The 20,456-nt window shown below is 39.2% G+C and overlaps 1 protein-coding gene across 2 annotated transcripts in view; it reads left to right on the top strand.

Moving 5' to 3' along the window:
* Positions 1-20,456, top strand: part of KRR1 (KRR1 small subunit processome component) — a 114,418-nt gene that overhangs the window by 87,888 nt on the left and 6,074 nt on the right. Inside the window, exons 1-6 of one of the 2 annotated variants that reach the window (XM_040491380.1) lie at positions 12,736-12,862; positions 15,806-15,978; positions 17,853-17,987; positions 18,167-18,292; positions 18,384-18,467; positions 19,641-19,697. In XM_040491380.1, the coding sequence (XP_040347314.1) occupies positions 12,778-12,862; positions 15,806-15,978; positions 17,853-17,987; positions 18,167-18,292; positions 18,384-18,467; positions 19,641-19,697 (660 nt within the window). In that variant the 5' untranslated portion in view covers positions 12,736-12,777. Of the gene's footprint in view, positions 1-12,735; positions 12,863-15,805; positions 15,979-17,852; positions 17,988-18,166; positions 18,293-18,383; positions 18,468-19,640; positions 19,698-20,456 lie in introns of those variants that run through there. The other variant, XM_040491381.1, reaches the window with a different exon arrangement.

Raw genomic sequence — 20,456 nt, forward strand, 5'->3', positions numbered from 1 at the left:
CTTCCTTCCTTCCTTCCTTCCTTCCTTCCTTCCTTCCTTCCTTCCTTCCTTTTCTTTCTCTGTCTCTCTTTTCTTTTTCTGTTCTGTTCTTTTCTGTTCTTTTCTTTCTTCTCTCTTTCCTTTCCTTTTTTTTCTTTTTGTCTGTTAGTTTATTGCTGATGGATCAGAAAGGCAACCTTAGAAAGACAGTGTCAATGCTATCCACATTACCCCCCTTCCAATTACAGTATCATTAACTGAAATAATCTTTTTGTTATGGTTGTTGTTATTTGTCTTCTCCAATTAGGAGGTAAGCACCATATATCAGGGACCTTAACTTTCTCATTTAGCACTATGTAGTCCATGCCTAAAACTGTGACAGGTGTATAATAAACAATTTATTTGTTCAACAAATATTTACTTATTTGTTATTTTTTTAAAAAATGTTTATTCATTTTGAGAGAGAGAGTGCATGCAAGCGGAGGAGGGGCAGAGAGAAGGAGAGAGGGAGAATCCCAAGCAGGCTCCATCCTGCCAGTGCACAGCCTGACTTGGGCTGGAACTCGCAGACTGTGAGATCATGACCTGAGCTGAAATGAAGAGTCAGACACTTAGCCGACTGAGCCATCCAGGTTTCCCCAACAAATATTTATTGAGCATGAGTGAGTGAGTGAAGGAAGGAATAAGTGCTCTAATTTTATTAGGACTTTTATGACACTAAAAACTGTATCCTCTAAAAAGGAATTACCCCTCCATTTTACCAAAATATTTATTTCTCATTTCATTTATCTGAAGGAATTTTCTGTCATTTAGCAAAGACAGGGCATTAAGAGATATATGACCCTATTTATTTATTTATTTATTTATTTATTTATTTATTTATTCTTTTTTAATTTTTATTTTTTATCTTTTTAAATTTTTAAAATATAATTTATTGTAGCTAACATAGAGTATACAGTGTGCTCTTGGCTTCAGGAGTAGATTCCCATGATTCATCGCTTACATGCAATACCCAGTGCTCATCCCAACAGATGCCTTCCTCAATGCCCATCACCCATTTTCCCCTCTCCCTTGCTGCCTCCCCCATAAACCCTCAGTTTGCTCTCTATATTTAAGAGTCTCTTATGGTTTGGCTCCCTCTCTCTTTGAAGTTATTTTTTTACCTTCCCTTCATCATCTTCTGTTAAGTTTCTCAAATTCCATATATGAGTGAAAACTTACGATATCTTTCTCTGACTGACTTACTTCACTTAGCATAATACCCTCTAGTCCCATCCACGTTGTTGCAAATGGCAGGATTTCATTCTTTCTCATTGCCAAGTAGTAGTCCATTTTATATATAAACCACATCTTTATCCATTCATCAGTTGATGGACATTTGGGCTCTTTACATAATTTTGCTATTGTTGATAGTGCTGCTATAAACATTGGGGTCCATGTGCCTCTATGAATTAGCACTCCTGTATCCTTTGTGTAAATTCTTAGTAGTGCTATTGCTGGTTCGTAGCATAATTCTGTTTTTAATTTTTTGAGAAACCTCCACACTGTTCACCAGTTTGCATTCCCACCAACAGTGCAAGAGGGTTCCCATTTTTCCACATCCTTGCCAACATCTATTGTTTCCTGAGCTATTAATTTTAGCCACTCTGACCAGTGTGAGGTGGTATCTCAATGTGGTTTTAATTTTATTTCTTTGATAATGAGCAACATTGAGCATCTTTTCATGCAACTGTTGGCCATCTGTATGTCTTCTTTGGAGAAGTGTCTATTCATGTATTCTGCCCATTTCTTCACTAGATTATTTGATTTTGGGGTGTTAACTTTGGTAGGTTCTTCATAGATTTTGGATAATAACCCTTTACCCGTTTGTCATTTGCAAATATCTTCTTCCATTCAATCGGGTGACTTTTAGTTTTCCTGATTGTTTCCTCTGCAGTGCAGAAGCTTTTTATCTTGATGAGGTCCTAATAGTTCATTTTTGCTTTTATTTCCCTTGCCTTTGGACACGTGTCAAGTAAGAAGTTGCTGCGGCTGAGGTCAAAGAGGTTGTTGCCTGTTTTCTCCTCTAGGATTTTGATGGGTTCCTATCTCACATTTAGGTCTTTCATCCATTTTGAGTTTTGTGTGTGTGTGTGTATGGTGTAAGAAAGTGGTCCAGGTTCACTCTTCTGCATGTTGCTGTTCAGTTGTCCCAGCACCATTTACTGAAGAGACTGTCTTTTTTCCATTGGATACTCTTTCCTGCTTTGCCAAAGAATAGTTGGGCATATATTTGTGAGTCCAATTCTGGGTTCTCTAATCTATTCCATTTATATGACCCTATTTTAAATGTTGATAATTGTTTCAAATATCTATTCCTATGTAACAAACATCCTGAAAACATAGTGACTTAACACCACCAAATATTCATTAATTTTCCTATTTCTGTAATTAGGCTGGACAGTTATTTTGCTCCACACGGTAGGTACTAAAGCTGAAATGTCTAAGATTGCTTCTTCATGTTTTCATGTCCAGAACACAAGCAATGTTGACTGGAACATCTGAGAGCTGGCCGTGGGCATCTCTGTGTCTGTGTCTGTCTCTCTGTCTCTGTCTCTGTCTCTGTCTCTATCTCTCTCTCTCTTCACATAGCTAGGTTGGACTTCCTCACAGTGAGGTGGTCAGGATTGTTGAACTTCTTACCTTTCAGCTCTCTTCCAAGAAAGAGAAAGCACAAACTGCCACTCTTCCTGAAGGCTTGACTTGGAATTAGCGAAGTCCTATCCACAGTATCCTATTGGTCCAAGTAAGTCACAGGGCCAGACCAGATTCAGTGCAAGAAGGAATAGGCTCAATCTCTTGGTGTGAGTGCCATCCTTATACGAAGAGAGAAGGTGTCAATGGTGGCTATCTTTGGAGACTATAAACCACAATAATGAGGTGGTTCTCCTAAGGTTGCCTACCTAACTACATTGGAAATGCTGTGACTATGTAGAGGTATGTACCAGGCAGGGATGATGACCAAAGCAGTGTGTGGGATAGGAAGGTATGGCCTCCTTGCTCCTAACTTATGCTGCTGACATGTTGACATTACTTCATTGCTTTGGTGTGGCAACAGCTCCAGCCAAGTCACTACTGCCAAATACTTGCCCATCTGTCCTCAAATATGACTAATTGCCATTATAATGATTCTTCAGCTTTATTAAACACCTGCCTTCTGCAAAACCAAATGAGATTCACAAAGACTTCTTCATTAATCATTGCAGCATCCCTGATGAGAGCTTGAAGGAAGTAGGTGTATTCTCATTTTAGAAATGAAGAAAGTGCAACAAAGTGAAGCTCTAAGAAGGTTATCCAACATCGCACAGCTGGTTGACTAGAATAAAGGGGAGAGGCAGTGTGTGTGTATTAGACAGAGACAGGGCCAGGGACAGAGACATACAGAGAGACAGAATGACAGGGAGAATGAGAGAGAAAAAGTCCTCCCTGGGAAGGCAAGAAATAGAACCATCAAAATCTTTTCTTCAGGGTGCCTGGGTGGCTTAATTGGTTGAGCGTTCAACTCTTGATTTCAGCTCAGGTCATGATCTCACGGTTCATGAGATCAAACTCCTTGTTGGGCTGTGCAATGACATTGCAGAACCTGTTTGGGATTTTCTTCCTCCTTCTCTCTCTGCCCCTCCCTCACTCTCTTTCTTTCTCTCTCAAAATAAATAAATATTTTTTTTAGAAATCATCTTTTGTTTTCCAATGCTATATGACAACCACTTAAGTGTCTTAACATGCTAACTGATTTCCAGAAGCAACAAACTTCTGCTATAATCAAACACTATGTCTTGCCCTCCTCCCCCCTCCCCCCCACCCCCCCGCCAAAATCATTGTAACGAGATTTAACCTGTATCAGATTCAAATCTGTTTAGTTTCCTTTTAGCTATACTGGCCCTTCTGCACTGATGAGTATAAGTTTCAAAGTTCTGTTGTGCAGATTAGATGAAAAGACATAGCACATAATGTGTGAGTAGTGGCTTATAATAGGCATCCAGTAAGTGGGAATGGTTATTATCACAAGTCTTTATTTTTTTTTTAAGAAAGAGTGAAAGAGTGTGTGTGTGTGTGTGTGTGTGTGTGTGTGTGTGTGTGTGAGAGAGAGAGAGAGAGAGAGAGAGAGAGAGAGAGAGAGAGAGAGAAAGTGAATCTTAAGCAGGCTCCATGCTCAGTGTGGATCCTAGTGTGGGGCTCAGTCACACAAACCGTGAGATCATGACCTGAACTGAAATCAATAGTCAAGCACTCAACCTACTGAGCCACCCAGATGCCTCTATCACAAGTTTTTGGATCTTAGGAATACTAATATGTTAGTTGAAATAGGACTTTTAAAAGCCTTCTCTCTTTATTCTATACCTAGTGATTTTAAGAAACAACAGAGTTGATTAATAGTTACTAGGTCTGCATGTTATTAAACGCAGCTGAGTTTGTACATTCAGACCTAATCTGTGTGACCTTGCACCAGTTGGTTAATATCTCTGGGCATTAGAATCCTCATCTGTAAATTAACGGAGCTGGACCAGATCATCTCTAAGGTTTTTTCCATGTTGGACATCTGCAGTTCCATGGAAAAAGCAAAAGCCTTTCGATTCTTTATTCAAGCTATCATCTATGAACATTTTGCCCTCTAGTGGCAAGAATCAAGGAAAATTATTCCTCCTGAGAAGAAGTTTCGCATCCACATCCCTATTGAAATCTGATATATATATATATTTGGTGAACACTTGTGCTCGCCTCAATATTGTTCCAGTTATGTCTATATAAAAATTACCCCTGAAGTTAACAGCTTTCAACAACAAACATTTATGAAGTTTCTGAGGGTCAGGAACTTAGCTGGTGCTGCTGGTTCAGTGTCTCTCAGGAGGCTACAGTCAAGGAGTCAGGCATGCTCTGGTCATCTGAAAGCTTGATCAGGCAGGAGGATGTACTTCGCAGCTCCCTCACGAGGCTGGTGGCAGGTGGCTTCAGTTCCTTGCCTTTTGGATCTCTCCATAGGGCTGCTCAAGACAAGGCAACTTGTCACCTTCTCGGGCAAGCTATCAGAGAGAGAGAGAGAGAGAGAGAGGAACCTAGACAGAAGCTCCCATGTCTTTTACATACTAATTCAAGTCATATGCCATGGATGAATGAACTAGAATCACATAGATTCAATACGAATAAACCTCAAAACAAACCATGCCATTAAAAAGCAAGTTGTAGGAGTACATACAGCATACATATGTATATACATTTGTATACATTTAATATATACCTTGTATATATATAACTAATATAAAATACTTATATAATTAATGTAATTATATACCAGTTTATTAATGTATAATGTGTACATATGTCATATGTAAAACATTTATTTAAAGCCAACTTTATCTTGCTTATCACACTTTATTATGTGTGTGGAGTAGCCATATAAACAAAAATCTTCATGGAAGTGATAGACACCTGTCTTGGCATAAGTGATGACCTCTGGTGGAAGAGGGGAGGGATGGGGTTAGGGAGGTGTACATAGGGGCTTTAACTGGCAGTATTTTATGTCTTAATTTTTTTTTCAACGTTTATTTATTTATTTATTTATTTTTATTTTTGGGACAGAGAGAGACAGAGCATGAACGGGGGAGGAGCAGAGAGAGAGGGAGACACAGAATTGGAAACAGGCTCCAGGCTCTGAGCCATCAGCCCAGAGCCTGACGCGGGGCTCGAACTCACGGACCGCGAGATCGTGACCTGGCTGAAGTCGGACGCCTAACCGACTGCGCCACCCAGGCGCCCCATATGTCTTAAATTTAATTATGACTACAAAAGCGTTTGTAATAGGAGTGCCTGGGTGGCCCAGTGGGTTAAGCATCTGACTCTGGATTTTGGCTCAGGTCATGATCTGAGTGGTTCATGGGATTGAGCCCCGCGTCGGGCTCCACGCTCTCAGCTCGCTCTCAACTCAGCTTGGGATTCTCTCTCTCCCTCCCTCTCTCTCTGCCCCTCCCCCACACTCACTCTCTCTCAAAATAAACAAATAAACTTAAAAAAAAAAAGGATTTGTTATATTAGTCTCTCTGTATTTTAGTAAGTCTGATATGGTTCTTACAAACCAAAACATCTAGTTATTGTTTCTAGAAAAGAAAAGAGAGAAACAAGACTCTGGAGTGACTTCATTTTGCATATGGATGAGATTTTATTATACAAATATTTATGTAAATCTGGGGCCAAAATTCTAAAATGTTAACACTAATTAAATTTAGGCAGGGGGGTCTTGGATGATGGTTGCATTGTTCCTTGCAGTTCCCTTTTTTATTCTTTTCAAAATTAAAAGAAAAAATATAGCCATTTCCTGTAGGGAAATATGCTACATGAGAGAATAATATTATAAGAAGGGGTTATGCCAAGTCAACACAATTACAGCAGATCACTGTTTCAGTATCACCACATGTGACTAGAGAAGTATAAATCAACCTAACAGACCAGTCAATGCATTTTAGAATCCTCACAGCAAATATAGAGGGTTATTACGCATACATACACTAAATAAAATGTTAGTACATAATTCCTCCATCTATCTTGAGACTGGATCTAAGTAATTCTTTAAGTGTGCGGCTTCTTTTAATGGAATGGTGGCATGGGAATGAGAGATGGTGATGGATAAAACCTGAAAATCCATTAATCCCCTGTATAATTCGCTTTACTTACTGTAGTACACATTGTGTGTTTTTGCCCCTCCAGCCAACATCCATCCCCCTTCTTGTGGCACAGCTCTCAACTACTCCTTAGAACTCATTCCTTCCCATTCCAGGCCCACATGGTTTATGTGGGTGTGGCCCACCTCTGGCTCTAGCATGTGATCCAGAACTGCTCACTGAGAATCTTCCTGGGACTTTGGATGGAATTCTTGGGGAAAAAGAAACTCTTCTTCTGTTGAGGTTTCATTCTGAGCTGCTGACAGATATCTTTGCTTCGGAATAAAGACAGCACAGAAAAAGCAGAGCCAAAAGATGGAAGGACACACACACACACACACACACACACACACACACACACACCCAGAATGAGCAGGGTTGGGGGGAGAGATCTTGAGATCATGATAAAGAGCATGAATGTCATTATGACATTGTTAAGGTACTAGGTCCAGTTTCTAGGTATGTAGGACAATAAATCCTCTTTTTCACATGTTTGAATTTCTATGACTTGCAGTGAAAGGAATCTTGAAAAGTATGCTTACATGCAAGTACTAAAACATACTAAAACTCTAATTCAACCTCCCCTGAAGAACTCTAAGAGCGGGGGACTTGAGTGCTCATAAGATCAGATCCAAGTTTCTGAGACACTCCTCCCCTATTGCTTTAAGACAAGGGTCCCTAACCTGATATCTTGACCCTCTAGGGGTATTATGAAAGAGTGTGACAGATATATGAACATCCCATCAAACTTTGGGTAAAATGATGTGGGTACCCAAATATATGTGCTTTTCTGGGGAAAGGGTCCATTGATTTCATCACATTAGTAAAGGGACTGGTAAACCAAAAGATATTAAAATCACTGATAGATGATCAAAAGCAAAAGTGCAGTGTTAAACTCTGAATTTCCATGTCTCTAAGTGTATCAGATAGCTTGACTTCTTTAATTTGAGATTTTGAAATAGTGGAGAAGCCATGCCACCATCTTGTTAACATCATGAAAAGACTTGTTTAAAGATAAACCCATTAAGTGCTTGAAATACGTCTTCTAAAAAGTTCCTTTCATTGGGGGCCATCTGTGGTTACCACCATCTGAAGGATGGGAGAGGCATATAGATTTAACAAATGATTAGAAATCCGCTTCCTAGAAAAGTTCGAATATTCCCTCGGTGTCCTGTAAACAAATAAAAGACTGTATTGTGTTTGTTCTATTTGCATAAAATAATAATCCTCAGCAGTATCAATACATTTCACGTGCCACTGATTAAATCTTGAATATTCATGCGTGCATTAAAAAGCCTTCTGTTGCTATGGTGGAACCTCATATTATGAAATGTGTTCCAGCTTTCCTTTAGGGAGAAGAATATTATAACTGAAAATTAAATCAAAGCTGTTGCTTATCAATAAGAACAATCAAGAAGAGAAAGAGGGGAGATTGCCTTGGAAATAGTAGCAGAGGCCCAATGAAATATTAATGTTCTGTGGGCCTGGGGCCCAGAGAGACTAATATTCAAGCAGTAATGAGTGTCTTTAGACCTCAAGCATCCACTGTATGTATCAGTATCATTGTTTGTTTGAGTAATGAGACAACAGAATTCCAGAATGACAGGGACAGAGTTGAGGGAAATGGAGCAGGATTGCCCACTGAGGAGCCCAGCATAATAATGAACAGCCAGCTGGAGACTTTGGCTTTTGATAGCAGGCAAGTTCTACTCTAGGTAGGTAAAATGTGAGAAATAACTTTGCTTTAATTGCATGCCTGGTTAGAAGTAAAGCCCTTGGGGCGCCTGGGTGGCGCAGTCGGTTAAGCGTCCGACTTCAGCCAGGTCACGATCTCGCGGTCCGTGGGTTCGAGCCCCGCGTCGTGCTCTGGGCTGATGGCTCAGAGCCTGGAGCCTGTTTCCGATTCTGTGTCTCCCTCTCTCTCTGCCCCTCCCCCGTTCATGCTCTGTCTCTCTCTGTCCCAAAAATAAATAAACGTTGGAAAAAAAAAAAAAAAAGTAAAGCCCTTACTAACCCTTTGAAGTAGAAAAAAAAAAAAGTAAAGCCCTTACTAACCCTTTGAAGTAGAATCACAGAAATCAAGAATGTCTGCACACCCAGATTTCTCAACCTTGGCACTATTGACATTTTGGGGCTGGATAATCCTTTGTTGTCTTGGGTCCTACCCCAGACCTACTGAACTATAAACTGGGGCAATAGGATCATCCCTCCACGTGATTCTGAGGTTGGCTAAAGTTTAAGAAACAGTAATCTAGGGGCCCCTTGGTAGCTCAGTTAGTTTAGAGTCCAGCTCTTGATCTCAGCTCAGGTCTTGATCTCAGGGTCTTGAGTTCAAGCCCCACATTGGGCTCCATGCTGGGTGTGAAGCCTGCTTAAAAACAAAAACAAAAACAAAAACGAAAAAAAAAACCCCAGTAATATAACAACATTCTCATTTTACAACTGAAGAAACAGAGGTTGGTTAAGTGCTTACTCAAACTGGGTGGCAACCAAAGCCATACATCATATCTCCATATCTACAGAGTTTGCTAAACAGGGCCTTGCAGGAAGAGGTTGATATCCTGCAAGGATATTTCATTCCAACACCATGACATATGAAACATTTTGCTGCACAGCAAACATTCCCGGACTGGCTGAATATGTTTCTCAAATTTGGTCTTTCTCCTAGATTCCCAGGTTTTCTAAGTTTTCATGCAGAATCCTTTACTTTTGCTGACATTATTTTTCTAAAGACTATTAATTTTTACCTATTTTGTTTAGTCTTTCTGCCTACTTCCTTTTTCTTTTTTAACTACCTTCATCCCTAAGGTAGCCAGCCTTAAAACCTTAATGTATAGCCTTCCAAATCCTTTTTCATTATACAATCACACACAAACATATTCATATATATGTACACATATGCATATTATTATTATATCTAGCACATAAAACCAAGTATTTAGAACAGAAGCTAAAGCATTATAGAGGCTCAATATTTATTGAATGAATGGTTTGCTTTATAAAAATTGGATAATTATATAAATCATATATAATTATAATATATAATAATTTTATTTACATTATACTGTTTCTGGCTTTTATTACTCAATATCTATAGGTAATCTCTATATTAGATTTAATTAATTCTTATGAATGGTTGCATAATATTTTACCACTATCAAAGTAACATCAATTTATTTAACTACATCTCTACTTGATTGTCAAGATGCTTTTACTTTTTTGTCACTATAAATAAATAATGGCTAACACGTACTGAGTATGTGCCACATGTGAAGCATTCTTTCTTAGCCTTTTACATGTATAAAGTCACTGAGTTAAGGTTATTTTTCCTGTTATAGGAAACTGAACAGGGGTGGGTAAGAAGCTTAACCAAGGTTATGTAGCCAGTGGGCAACAAATTCTTCAATGTGGCCCCATTGTCCCTCTCACTGCATTACTTCTATACAAGCCAGTAATCAACACAGGTATACATACATCCTAATGGAATGGTGCTTTACTTCTAGTTGACAGTGTCCCACGAGTGGAATTACTGTGGAAGAATATGTGTATATTTTATAGATATATTGCTTTGCAAAAAAGGCAGTGACAGTTTGCATTTTCACCAGCAGTGTAAAATACTCTTTCGCAGATTATCATTTAATATATATATTTATTATTTATTTCATTATGTGTGTGTGTGTGTGTGTTATTGTTTCTTTTTTGCCAATCTAGTGGGTGAGAAGTGATATTTCACTGTTACATTTATATGCTTTTTGGACAGTAGTGGGTTTGAGCATCATATCCTTATCAGCTATTTGGATTTATTCTACTACAAGTCCATAGGCTACAGGATGGGCCAGCAGGCTGGAGATCCAGAGAATAGCTAATGCCACTCAAATTCAAAAGCTATGAGGCTGAAACCCCGGTTTCCCTTCCAACACATTTGTAACAGCTAATCCTTTTAGTAACTTTCCTGGAGATGCTAATGGTCAGACTGCCTGGACTTAATTTCTAACTCACCACTGATTAGTGACTGAGTTCCTTAAAACAACAGTAATAAAAATCTGCTTCACAGGGTTCCTGGGAACACTGGAAGAATTGCTCCTTACTTTATAACTTTTGCCTATTGTTATTTGGGATTTGTCATTGCTTTTTTAAAAAATATTTTATTTTTAAGTAATCTCTCCACCCATCATGGGACTTGAACTCACAACACCAAAATCAAGAGTCCCACGGTCTACTGACTGAGCCCGTCAGGTGCCCCAGGATTTTTCATTGCTTTTTGAGTAAATTGTAAGAATTTAGGGATGAAATCCTGGCCTTCCACTTATAAGACCCACAGAAAAAAAATTTTTTAACAAAATCATGTGGGGCGCCTGGGTGGCTCAGTCGGTTGAGCGTCCGACTTCGGCTCAGGTCATGATCTCGCGGTCCGTGAGTTTGAGCCCCGCGTCAGGCTCTGTGCTGACCACTCAGAGCCTGGAGCCTGTTTCAGATTCTGTGTCTCCCTCTCTCTCTGACCCTCCCCCGTTCATGCTCTGTCTCTCTCTGTCTCAAAAATAAATAAACGTTAAAAAAAAAAAATCATGTGTCTTGGGACCTTCTGTACCTTATTAACACTCTGTTTTATATATGTACCTTATATACAACAATCTAGATTTTTATGAAAGACACACAATGGGTGAATTTCAAATAAATGTTCCAAGTTTCACTAATGCAAGAAATTCAACCTATCAAAGTCTTTCCCTATTCGTCCTACAGACAGTTTTAGAAATGATTGGGGCGCCTGGGTGGCGCAGTCGGTTAAGCGTCCGACTTCAGCCAGGTCACGATCTCGCGGTCCGGGAGTTCGAGCCCCGCGTCAGGCTCTGGGCTGATGGCTCAGAGCCTGGAGCCTGTTTCGGATTCTGTGTCTCCCTCTCTCTCTGCCCCTCCCCCGTTCATGCTCTGTCTCTCTCTGTCCCAAAAATAAATAAACGTTGAAAAAAAAAATTAAAAAAAAAAAAAGAAAAGAAATGACAAGCAATAAGATCAGTCATTAAAATAAGTTTCATCTTTAGCATGTCCAAGAATTTTTAGATTTTTAGAAATGTAAAAAACTGTAGTAGTGATGAACCTCACATCTTGAAGTCAGCCATATACAGTGCTGAGGTAGTCATTTTGGGAGATCTTAGGCTAGGTGAAATACTTCATAAGTGTCACTTAATTACTATCTCTCTGGCTTAGAAAGAGAAATACCAAGACCCCAGAAAATAACGATCAGAAACAAAGACTTTTAAAACTTATTTTACAAAAAATTATCAATCTGAGAGAGTTGTGTTTGTTTTAATGCTGTTTTAAGAATTAGAAATACAGGGGTGCCTGGATGGCTCAGTTTAAGCATCTGACTTCAGCTCAGGTCATGATCTCATGGTTCGTGGGTACAAGCCCTGCCCTTGGGCTCTGTGCTGACAGCTCAGATCCTGGAGCCTGCTTTGGATTCTGTGTTTCCCCCTCTCTCTGCCCTTTCCCCCACTGGTGCACACTCTCTCTCTCTCTCTCTCTCTCAAAAAGAAACATATAAAAATAAGTAAATAATTGGAAATGCAAATAAAGTGCCTGACCCAAAGTAGTCTCACAGTAAATGGTAGCTATTAACCGCCACTCCCGGCTGTCAAGGACCATGTATTTTCGTATTTGGATCTCTTCCCAACGCCTACTACTTATTTGCGGATCGTAAAGATATTTATCGGATAAATGAGTGAATGACATCAGGAACAGACCAGTTGCACTCTGTGGCGAAATCCTGGAGTCCGGGATCCTAAATTAGACAGTGGGGCAGAAAGAACAATCTGGGTAAGAAGGCCTCCAACTTGCCCATAGTGCTGAACTACAATTCCCAGCATGCAACCAAACGCCGTGGTTGCAGTGCATCCCGGAAAATAAATCTCCGGCTTTCCATTGGCCACGCAGGAAAAGCGCTTGTAGTTTGCACAAATACGCGCGCTCTAGCGTACGTACGCACGGAGATTGCGTAGATCTCCTCGTCTGAGCTCTGCGGAACTCATTTTGAAAACATTTTCAAGACAAAAATCCGGTAGGATTTAAAAACAGTTCCACTTCCGGTAACACCGGAAGCAATTTGAAGATGGCGTCCTCCTTTTCTAGCGGGCAAGCCAACGCGGAGGGGAAAAGTGAATTTCGTAACAAGAAGCCGAAGCCGGAGAACCAAGGTGAGGTTGAGGGAGAACCGAAGCCTGATATTTGGATATTGAGTTGCGATTGTTTTCTTTGGCTGTCTGGGGACGTGTAACGCTACCTTGAGTCTGCTTTGTGAAGTTGAGTACCTATCATTGCTGACGACTGGCGATGTTGGCCAGGCCTGCGGGACCGACTGGCGGGTATGGTGCCAGTCACGTGTTCCTGACCGCTTTTGCTAGAGGCCTTTCAAAGTGAAGATATTACAGAGTTTGTTTTCTGTAAAATGAGGAGGATTAAGAAATTGTGGAGGGCGCTGCGGGAAGCGCGGGAAGCGTCTGATGTAGAAGTGGCTGATAATGAAGCAGCTGATAATGAAGGAGTGAGACAGACATAGAGATACGGAGCAGGAGGTATCTGGCGTGTTCTTAACGCTAGTTTGCCTGTTAGTGAAGAAATTTTGGAACATTTATCATTATTCCTCTTGGTCAGATGGCTAAAATATTAGACGACACAGCTCGCACTGTGTCTTCACAGACTTCGGACCGCCTTACTTTTAAATTGCCGTCTTGCTTTGTAGTCTGTTTTCATACATTTTCTTCAGTATGAAGGACAGGAAGAGGGGATAGAGAAGTAGCTCAAGACCTGAGCAACCAATCTTGTTTTAAGTGTTAAAAACCTTGGACTGTCATTTTGTAGGCATTAGGGAGGTATTAGGAGTTTTGTTGCTGTTTTTAATTATGCAACGTACACGGAGTACTGTATGTGTACAGCTTGAAGAATAAAACCTACACGTTCCGGAGAAAGAACCATTACGCAGAAGCAGCATCACCAAAGTCCAAACCCCTCTAGCAGCACCTCTCAGATCATATTCTTTGCCCTCACAGGACGTGAAGTGACCATTCTGAATCGTGTTAGCAGTTTCTGTTCTCTTCGTAATCTTTCCAACTATGCACAAAATGGTTTGGCTTTGTCAGTTTTTGAATTTTATATGAATGCAAGAGGGCTGTAGACATTGTTCACATTGTTCTTAGGCTTAACTTTGTTTTTCTTATTCAGTCAAGAAGGTACTGGCAGCTGTAGTTTATTCTTTTCATTTGCCGTTGACATTTCCTTCTGTGAACATACACATATCTGTATTTTCAGTCTGCTGTTGGTGGACATTTGGATTGTTCGCATTGTTTGCTATTATAAGCAGTGCTCCTATAAACATCTTTTATGTCTCGCCTAATTTGCATGTTGAAGAGTTTCTCCAGATTATGTACATGGAATTGGAATCCGTAAAGGTTAGGGTATGTGGAGGTAATACTAAATCTTTCTCAAAGGGGTTGTGCCAGTTTATGCTCCCACTAGCAGTGGATGAGAGTTGTCATTGCTCTACGTCCCACACTAACACGTGATATTATCTGAATTTCAAATTTTTGTCATTTTGGTAAGTATGACATGGTGTCTGGCTGGGGTTTTAATTTGAACTTTCCTTATTACACATCTTTGTACGTTTTGGGGCTATTTACACCCCCTCTATTGTGAAACCCCTGTGTATTTCTTTTGCCAGTTTTTTGTTTGTTTAATTTGTAGCTGTTTAACTTGTTTTTGTTTAATCTGTAGCTGTCGATGTTTAAACCGGGTAGGGACTTGGGAAGATAATACATTTTAAGTAATCACAGTTGTAGAATTTGAGGTTTTGTTTTTTGTTGTTGTTGTTGTTTAGGATATTGGGAAGTGAATAATATATGAAGACTAATTCTCTGTGATTTGAACCAGAAATAGCAAAGTAGATACGAGTATTGGAAACGAAGCAAGTTTATGTGTGGTGGAGAACATGAACTACGTAGGCCCTTTTCTCAGACTTAGTGTGCATAAGAATCTCCTAGTGAGATTATTAAAACACAGATTCTTGGGCCTCATCCCAGAGATTCAGAATTGTTAGGTCTGAGCTGGAGCCCAAGAACTGGACATTTTTTTAAATTTATTTATTTATTTTGAGAGGGAGAGACAGAGAGAGAACCAGTGGGGGAGAGGCAGAGAGAGGAGGACAGAGGATCTGAAGCAGGCTCCATGCTAATAACAGAGAGCCCGATGTGGGCCTCTAACTCTGGAACCATGAGACCATGATGTGGGTCAGAGGCTTAACCAACTGAGCAACCCAGGGGCCCCAAGAATTGCATTTTTGACAAACCCCTAGTTTATGCTGATGCTGCAGGCCTGTGGTTCATAATTTCGAGTAGTACTAAATTAAAACATAGCTGTTAGATTTAAGAGATTGCTAAAATCCAGGACCAGGAGTTTTAATAAATGATGTGGGAGATCACTTATGGCGTTTAGGAGGCATTTTGTTTTATTGACAGGAGACCTAGACTGTATCACCTTTGCGTCCCCTTAGGCAAGTCACTAATATTTTCGGACTGAATGTCTTTTATAAAATGACAGATGTCATGAAAGATGTACAGAAATAGGCATATGAAACCCCTTTGGGAAGCCTAAAACTCTTTACTAGTGATTAGTACCTGAGAGTGTACCCTGGAATATCAGCTTTTAAGTTTTACATGTGCACAAACACAAACATATGTATATATACGCACATATAAAGGCTCCAGTTCAGGAAAGTCTGAAAGATTATTTATATTGAAAATAGTGTTGTAGACAGAGTTGTATTTGAATCTTCAACTCTGAGATAGTGTAGTAGAAGTTTCTTGAGGACCCCAGTGTCTGTCAGGCATATGCTAATTGCTGTGGATCCAAAGAGGGTCCCTGCCCTTAAGGACCTTTGTCTTATGAGGCTGAAGTATTTACACATAATTTTAATAGTGTGTTGGTAATAATGACAGAGGCATGTTCTTTATTGAATAATCTAAAAAGCATGGGGACAGGAACTACAAGGAGAATAATTGGAAGCATGTAAATGTGTGCGTGTAAGTGTTCAAAAAGTGTCCAAAAGAAGGGTAAAATTTTATGTGTACGTTTCTTCCCCTCTTTAGATGAATCGGAACTCCTCACTGTTCCTGATGGTTGGAAAGAACCAGCTTTTTCCAAAGAGGACAATCCCAGAGGACTCTTGGAGGAGAGCAGTTTTGCAACTTTGTTCCCAAAATACAGAGAGGCTTACTTGAAAGAGTGCTGGCCATTGGTACAGAAAGCCTTGAATGAACATGTATGCACATTTTATACATTTCTGTGAGATTTTGCCCTTATACCTTTACTTTCAAACAAGTATGGATGCCAATGGACTTTTTTATAAAGTAGTAGCATAACTGGTTAATTTAGTTCCTTTGGTATTTTATTTTATTTTATTATTTTTTTTAAAATTTTTTTTCAACGTTTATTTATTTTTGGGACAGAGAGAGACAGAGCATGAACGGGGGAGGGGCAGAGAGAGAGGGAGACACAGAATCGGAAACAGGCTCCAGGCTCTGAGCCATCAGCCCAGAGCCTGACGCGGGGCTCGAACTCACAGACTGCGAGATCGTGACCTGGCTGAAGTCGGACGCTTAACCGACTGTGCCACCCAGGCGCCCCTCCTTTGGTATTTTAAACAGCCTGGATAGAAGCTTTATTCTTATAATCCATTTGTTTTTAATTTTGTAATGCATTACTTTGAAATAGTCACATACTTTTAAAATTTTAGGGATCTCCTGGACTGTCTGAAAGTCACCTGTGACCTCCAGGTTTCAGGATGCCTGTTCTATACTGTGATTAGTTGCCATATTTCTGTATAGTTAGAGTTGAGGCATGTTCCTGGATGATTGCTTAATTTTCATTTTATTTTTACTAAAAAAAATTTTTTTTTTTAAAGTTTATTTATTTTTGAGACAGAGACAGAGCATGAACGGGGGAGGGTCAGAGAGAGAGGGAGACAGAGAATCCAAAACAGGCTCCAGGCTCTGAGTAGTCAGCACAGAGCCCGACGTGGGGCTCGAACTCACGGACAGTGAGATTGTGACCTGAGCCGAAGTCGGACGCTCAACCGACTGAGCCACCCAGGCGCCCCTTAATTTTCATTTTAAATGCAAGACGAGGATGTGGCCAACTTTCCCCTAGTTGTTGCCGCTGCCATACCCCTCGAGCAGTGTATTTGCTTTTGTGTTTCAAACTGGATTGAAATCTGTTAGTGGAGCAACAAGTCCATTTAGTGGATATAACGAGCCTTTAAAAAGAAAAAGAATGTATCACATGTGGGTAAGGGTAAATACCATTTTGTACAGCTTTTGGCTCACTTATGTGTGTTGGGGGGGGGGGGCACATGTGCACACACCAGGTTGGGACATATGATGTAGTTCTCAACCATGTGACTCTTCTGGAGTTGTTTGTGCCCATTAAGTATTGGGGTGGTTCAGGAAACAGCAAGCATTTTACAGTGGTCTGCATCTGAGATTGAACTCTCGTAAACTCAGAGACCTGACCTTATGTTGAATTGTTCGTCACTCACTATGTTGAAATACTCTTCAGAGGATGCTCTCAGTCAGAAATAGCATTTTAATTTGCTTTATCAAATTCTGGCTGTTCATATTAAGATGAACACATATATTCATGCATAACGTTCCAATGATTGCTTCCTTCTCAGTGTGAGGATTTGTTTTTAGTTTGTATTTAGCCAGTACAAACCAGCTAGAAAAAAAGTTTGAAAGAGAAAGTCCATTCTCACCCTAAGGAGCAGATCTACCGATCAGAGCTGGGTCCAAGATAGGGAAGCTATATGTAGCTTTACATTTTTACCTTGGGTCTTCATTTGCCTTGATACATATTTTTTAGACTAGAAATAGTCTTTATTCCAATAAGGACAAAGTATTCTAAAGCCAAGTAAGTATAAATGGTTTCAGGTGCCAGAGTCTCTAACATTTTGAAATATGAAAGTAATCAAGTATTAATTATTTATATCAACTCCCCAGCTTCCTCACAGAGGGAGTTGATAGAATTTGAGAGAGCTTAATGTATAGTAATTAATAGTTTGACTAGGATAGGCTCTCTGGTTATCTAAGATCGAATTGATTTTTAGACAGTTGTGTATTTGCTTTTTCCTTGTTGCAGCACATTAATGCAACCCTGGACCTGATCGAGGGCAGCATGACTGTCTGTACAACAAAGAAGACTTTTGATCCGTATATCATCATTAGGGCCAGAGACCTAATAAAACTTTTAGCAAGGAGCGTTTCATTTGAACAGGTAAATTTAGAATTCCAAAACCTTTGTTTTGTTTGCATCAACATCAGAAACAACATATAACACTGCATGCCTCCCTCTTAGAGTTTTCATTTTTCGGCTTAGATTTCATTAGCCTGGGCCTTGAAAATGAATTTATTTGTAAAGAATATTGATGGAGTATTTTCTTTATTTTCCCAAAGGCAGTACGAATTCTTCAGGATGATGTTGCATGTGACATCATTAAAATAGGTTCTTTGGTAAGAAATAAAGAAAGATTTGTAAAAAGAAGACAACGTCTCATTGGTCCCAAAGGATCTACATTGAAGGTATTTTTTATCAGTGGAAAACTTAAGTGTCTTCCTCTGTCATTAGTTTTCCAGTGTATTGAACTTCAACTTACTGTTCTTTTGATAACAGGCTTTGGAACTCTTAACAAACTGTTACATTATGGTTCAGGGAAACACAGTTTCAGCCATTGGACCTTTTAGTGGCTTAAAAGAGGTGAGAACCATTTACTATCTTTAGTTAATTCTCAGCAGAGAACAAATTAAGTAATTTGGTTATAATACTTCATTGGATAATATATTGTTTTACAATTGTTATTCTTTTTTAGAATGTCCTCTGATTTACCATTAGTAAATAAATACTTTGTGCTTCATGTTATTTGAGGCAATCATCACTCTTAGATCCTAACATATTACAGCCAATCTTCGGCAACTAAAGAGGTATCCATTTCTGAATTAGAAGGTCTGCACATCATCACTCTTTCCACTACAAGTTTTAAATGGGTATTTAAGATTTTAGTCTATAGCACATATGGGAGATACATTACATGTGCTCAAAGATTTTAGTCTATAGCACATATGGGAGATAATTACATGTGCTCAAATGATTGGAGAATTGAATAGTGATAATTGTTATTTGCAGTAACCTATATAAGCCAGTAGAGGTCAGATTCTAAATAAACTTCTTTTCCTTTAAAATATATTTTGTTTTATTTGAATTTTAGTGTAATGTTTATTTAATGTATTGATGAACTTTTTTTTTTTAACTTATCAAATTTAACGTTACGAGAAAATCTGTGGAGCAGATACACATTTCTGTTAACTCTGTTTGCTGTCTGCTGTGAAGTATTGTTCCCTTTCTAGGACCTTTATTAGCAATTCTGTTGAACACCTTTCTCATAAATTATCTGCCCTTTTTCTCATGTGGCAATAGGAACTTAAATATATTAAATACTGTATAATTTTGTAAAATCTAAATATATTATTTAATTTTCACAGCAAAGCTATAAAATTATATTTCCATATTATTTACATATTACAAATGAGAAAGCTGGAACAGGACAATTAAGTGACGTTCCCTTCCCATTATTTGAGGCCACATTTTCTGACTCTAAATCTAGCCTTCTCCCTAAACTACACAGTTCCAAAATGTTGCTGTATTAATTCTATATGTTACATTTAGCTGTGAAGTTGAGACACTTCATTGTATCTAAGAGAGTTTTACTGTTATGAAGAATCTAGAAGTCACTCAGCAGTTGAAGGACCTCCTGTATCCAGTTTGGTAGCTGTTGCCTAGTCCGTAGGATATGTTGCAGTATATTAATCCCCTTCCATTTAGTTTATTAAAATCTATGTAAGTGACTAATTGATTTTTCTTTGCAAATTTCAGGTACGAAAAGTAGTCCTAGATACTATGAAGAATATTCATCCAATTTATAACATTAAGGTGAGTGTTAATTATATATTATTATAACAGTGGTTGTCAGACTTCTTTTAGCTACAGAAACCTTTCTTGAAATTAAATCTTGTATGGAAGCCTAATGCACAAAACAGATGAACAGAACTATTTGGGGTAGAGATAGTTCAGCCTACTCAACTCTACCCAGTCCTGTTGTTACATCTTTGGAGGCTTAGGTCTCTGGCCTACAGTCTGAAAACTGTTGAAGGGGATACTCAAACACATGACATAGTTTTTATACAGAGGAAATAAGCTTCATAGAAATGGTCATAGATGATAAAAATCAGATTTTCTTGGATTATGGGTTTATTACTATATTTAAAGATGTGATCTTTCAGTATCCTGCCTTTTTCTGTTAAGTAGAATCTGGAATATTTCAGATCGGATTAAGACTTTTTTTCTTAATTTAACAGTCAAGATTATAAACTCTCTGAGAGAGATCTGTTACATCCCTGTGCACACAGGATTCGTGATGGTACTTGGAAATTTAATCATGCTGTAAGGGACTATGAGGGGTATTTATTAAGCAGTCCACTTAAATTTGATGAAGTTAAGTCACTCTTAGGGGTGCCTGGCGTGGTTCAGTTGGTTAAGCATCCAACTTTGGCTCAGGTCATGATCTCAGTGTTCGTGGGTTCAAGCCCCGCGTTGAGCTCTGTGCTGAGAGCTCAGGCCCTGGAGCCTGCTTCAGATTCTGTGTCTCCCTGTCTCTGCCCCTCCCCTGCTCGTGCTCTGTCTCTGTCTCTG

Source organism: Herpailurus yagouaroundi, unplaced genomic scaffold, assembly GCF_014898765.1.
Source record: "Herpailurus yagouaroundi ecotype Mexico unplaced genomic scaffold, PumYag 182, whole genome shotgun sequence".
In the NCBI taxonomy this organism is placed as follows: Eukaryota; Metazoa; Chordata; class Mammalia; order Carnivora; family Felidae; genus Herpailurus; species Herpailurus yagouaroundi.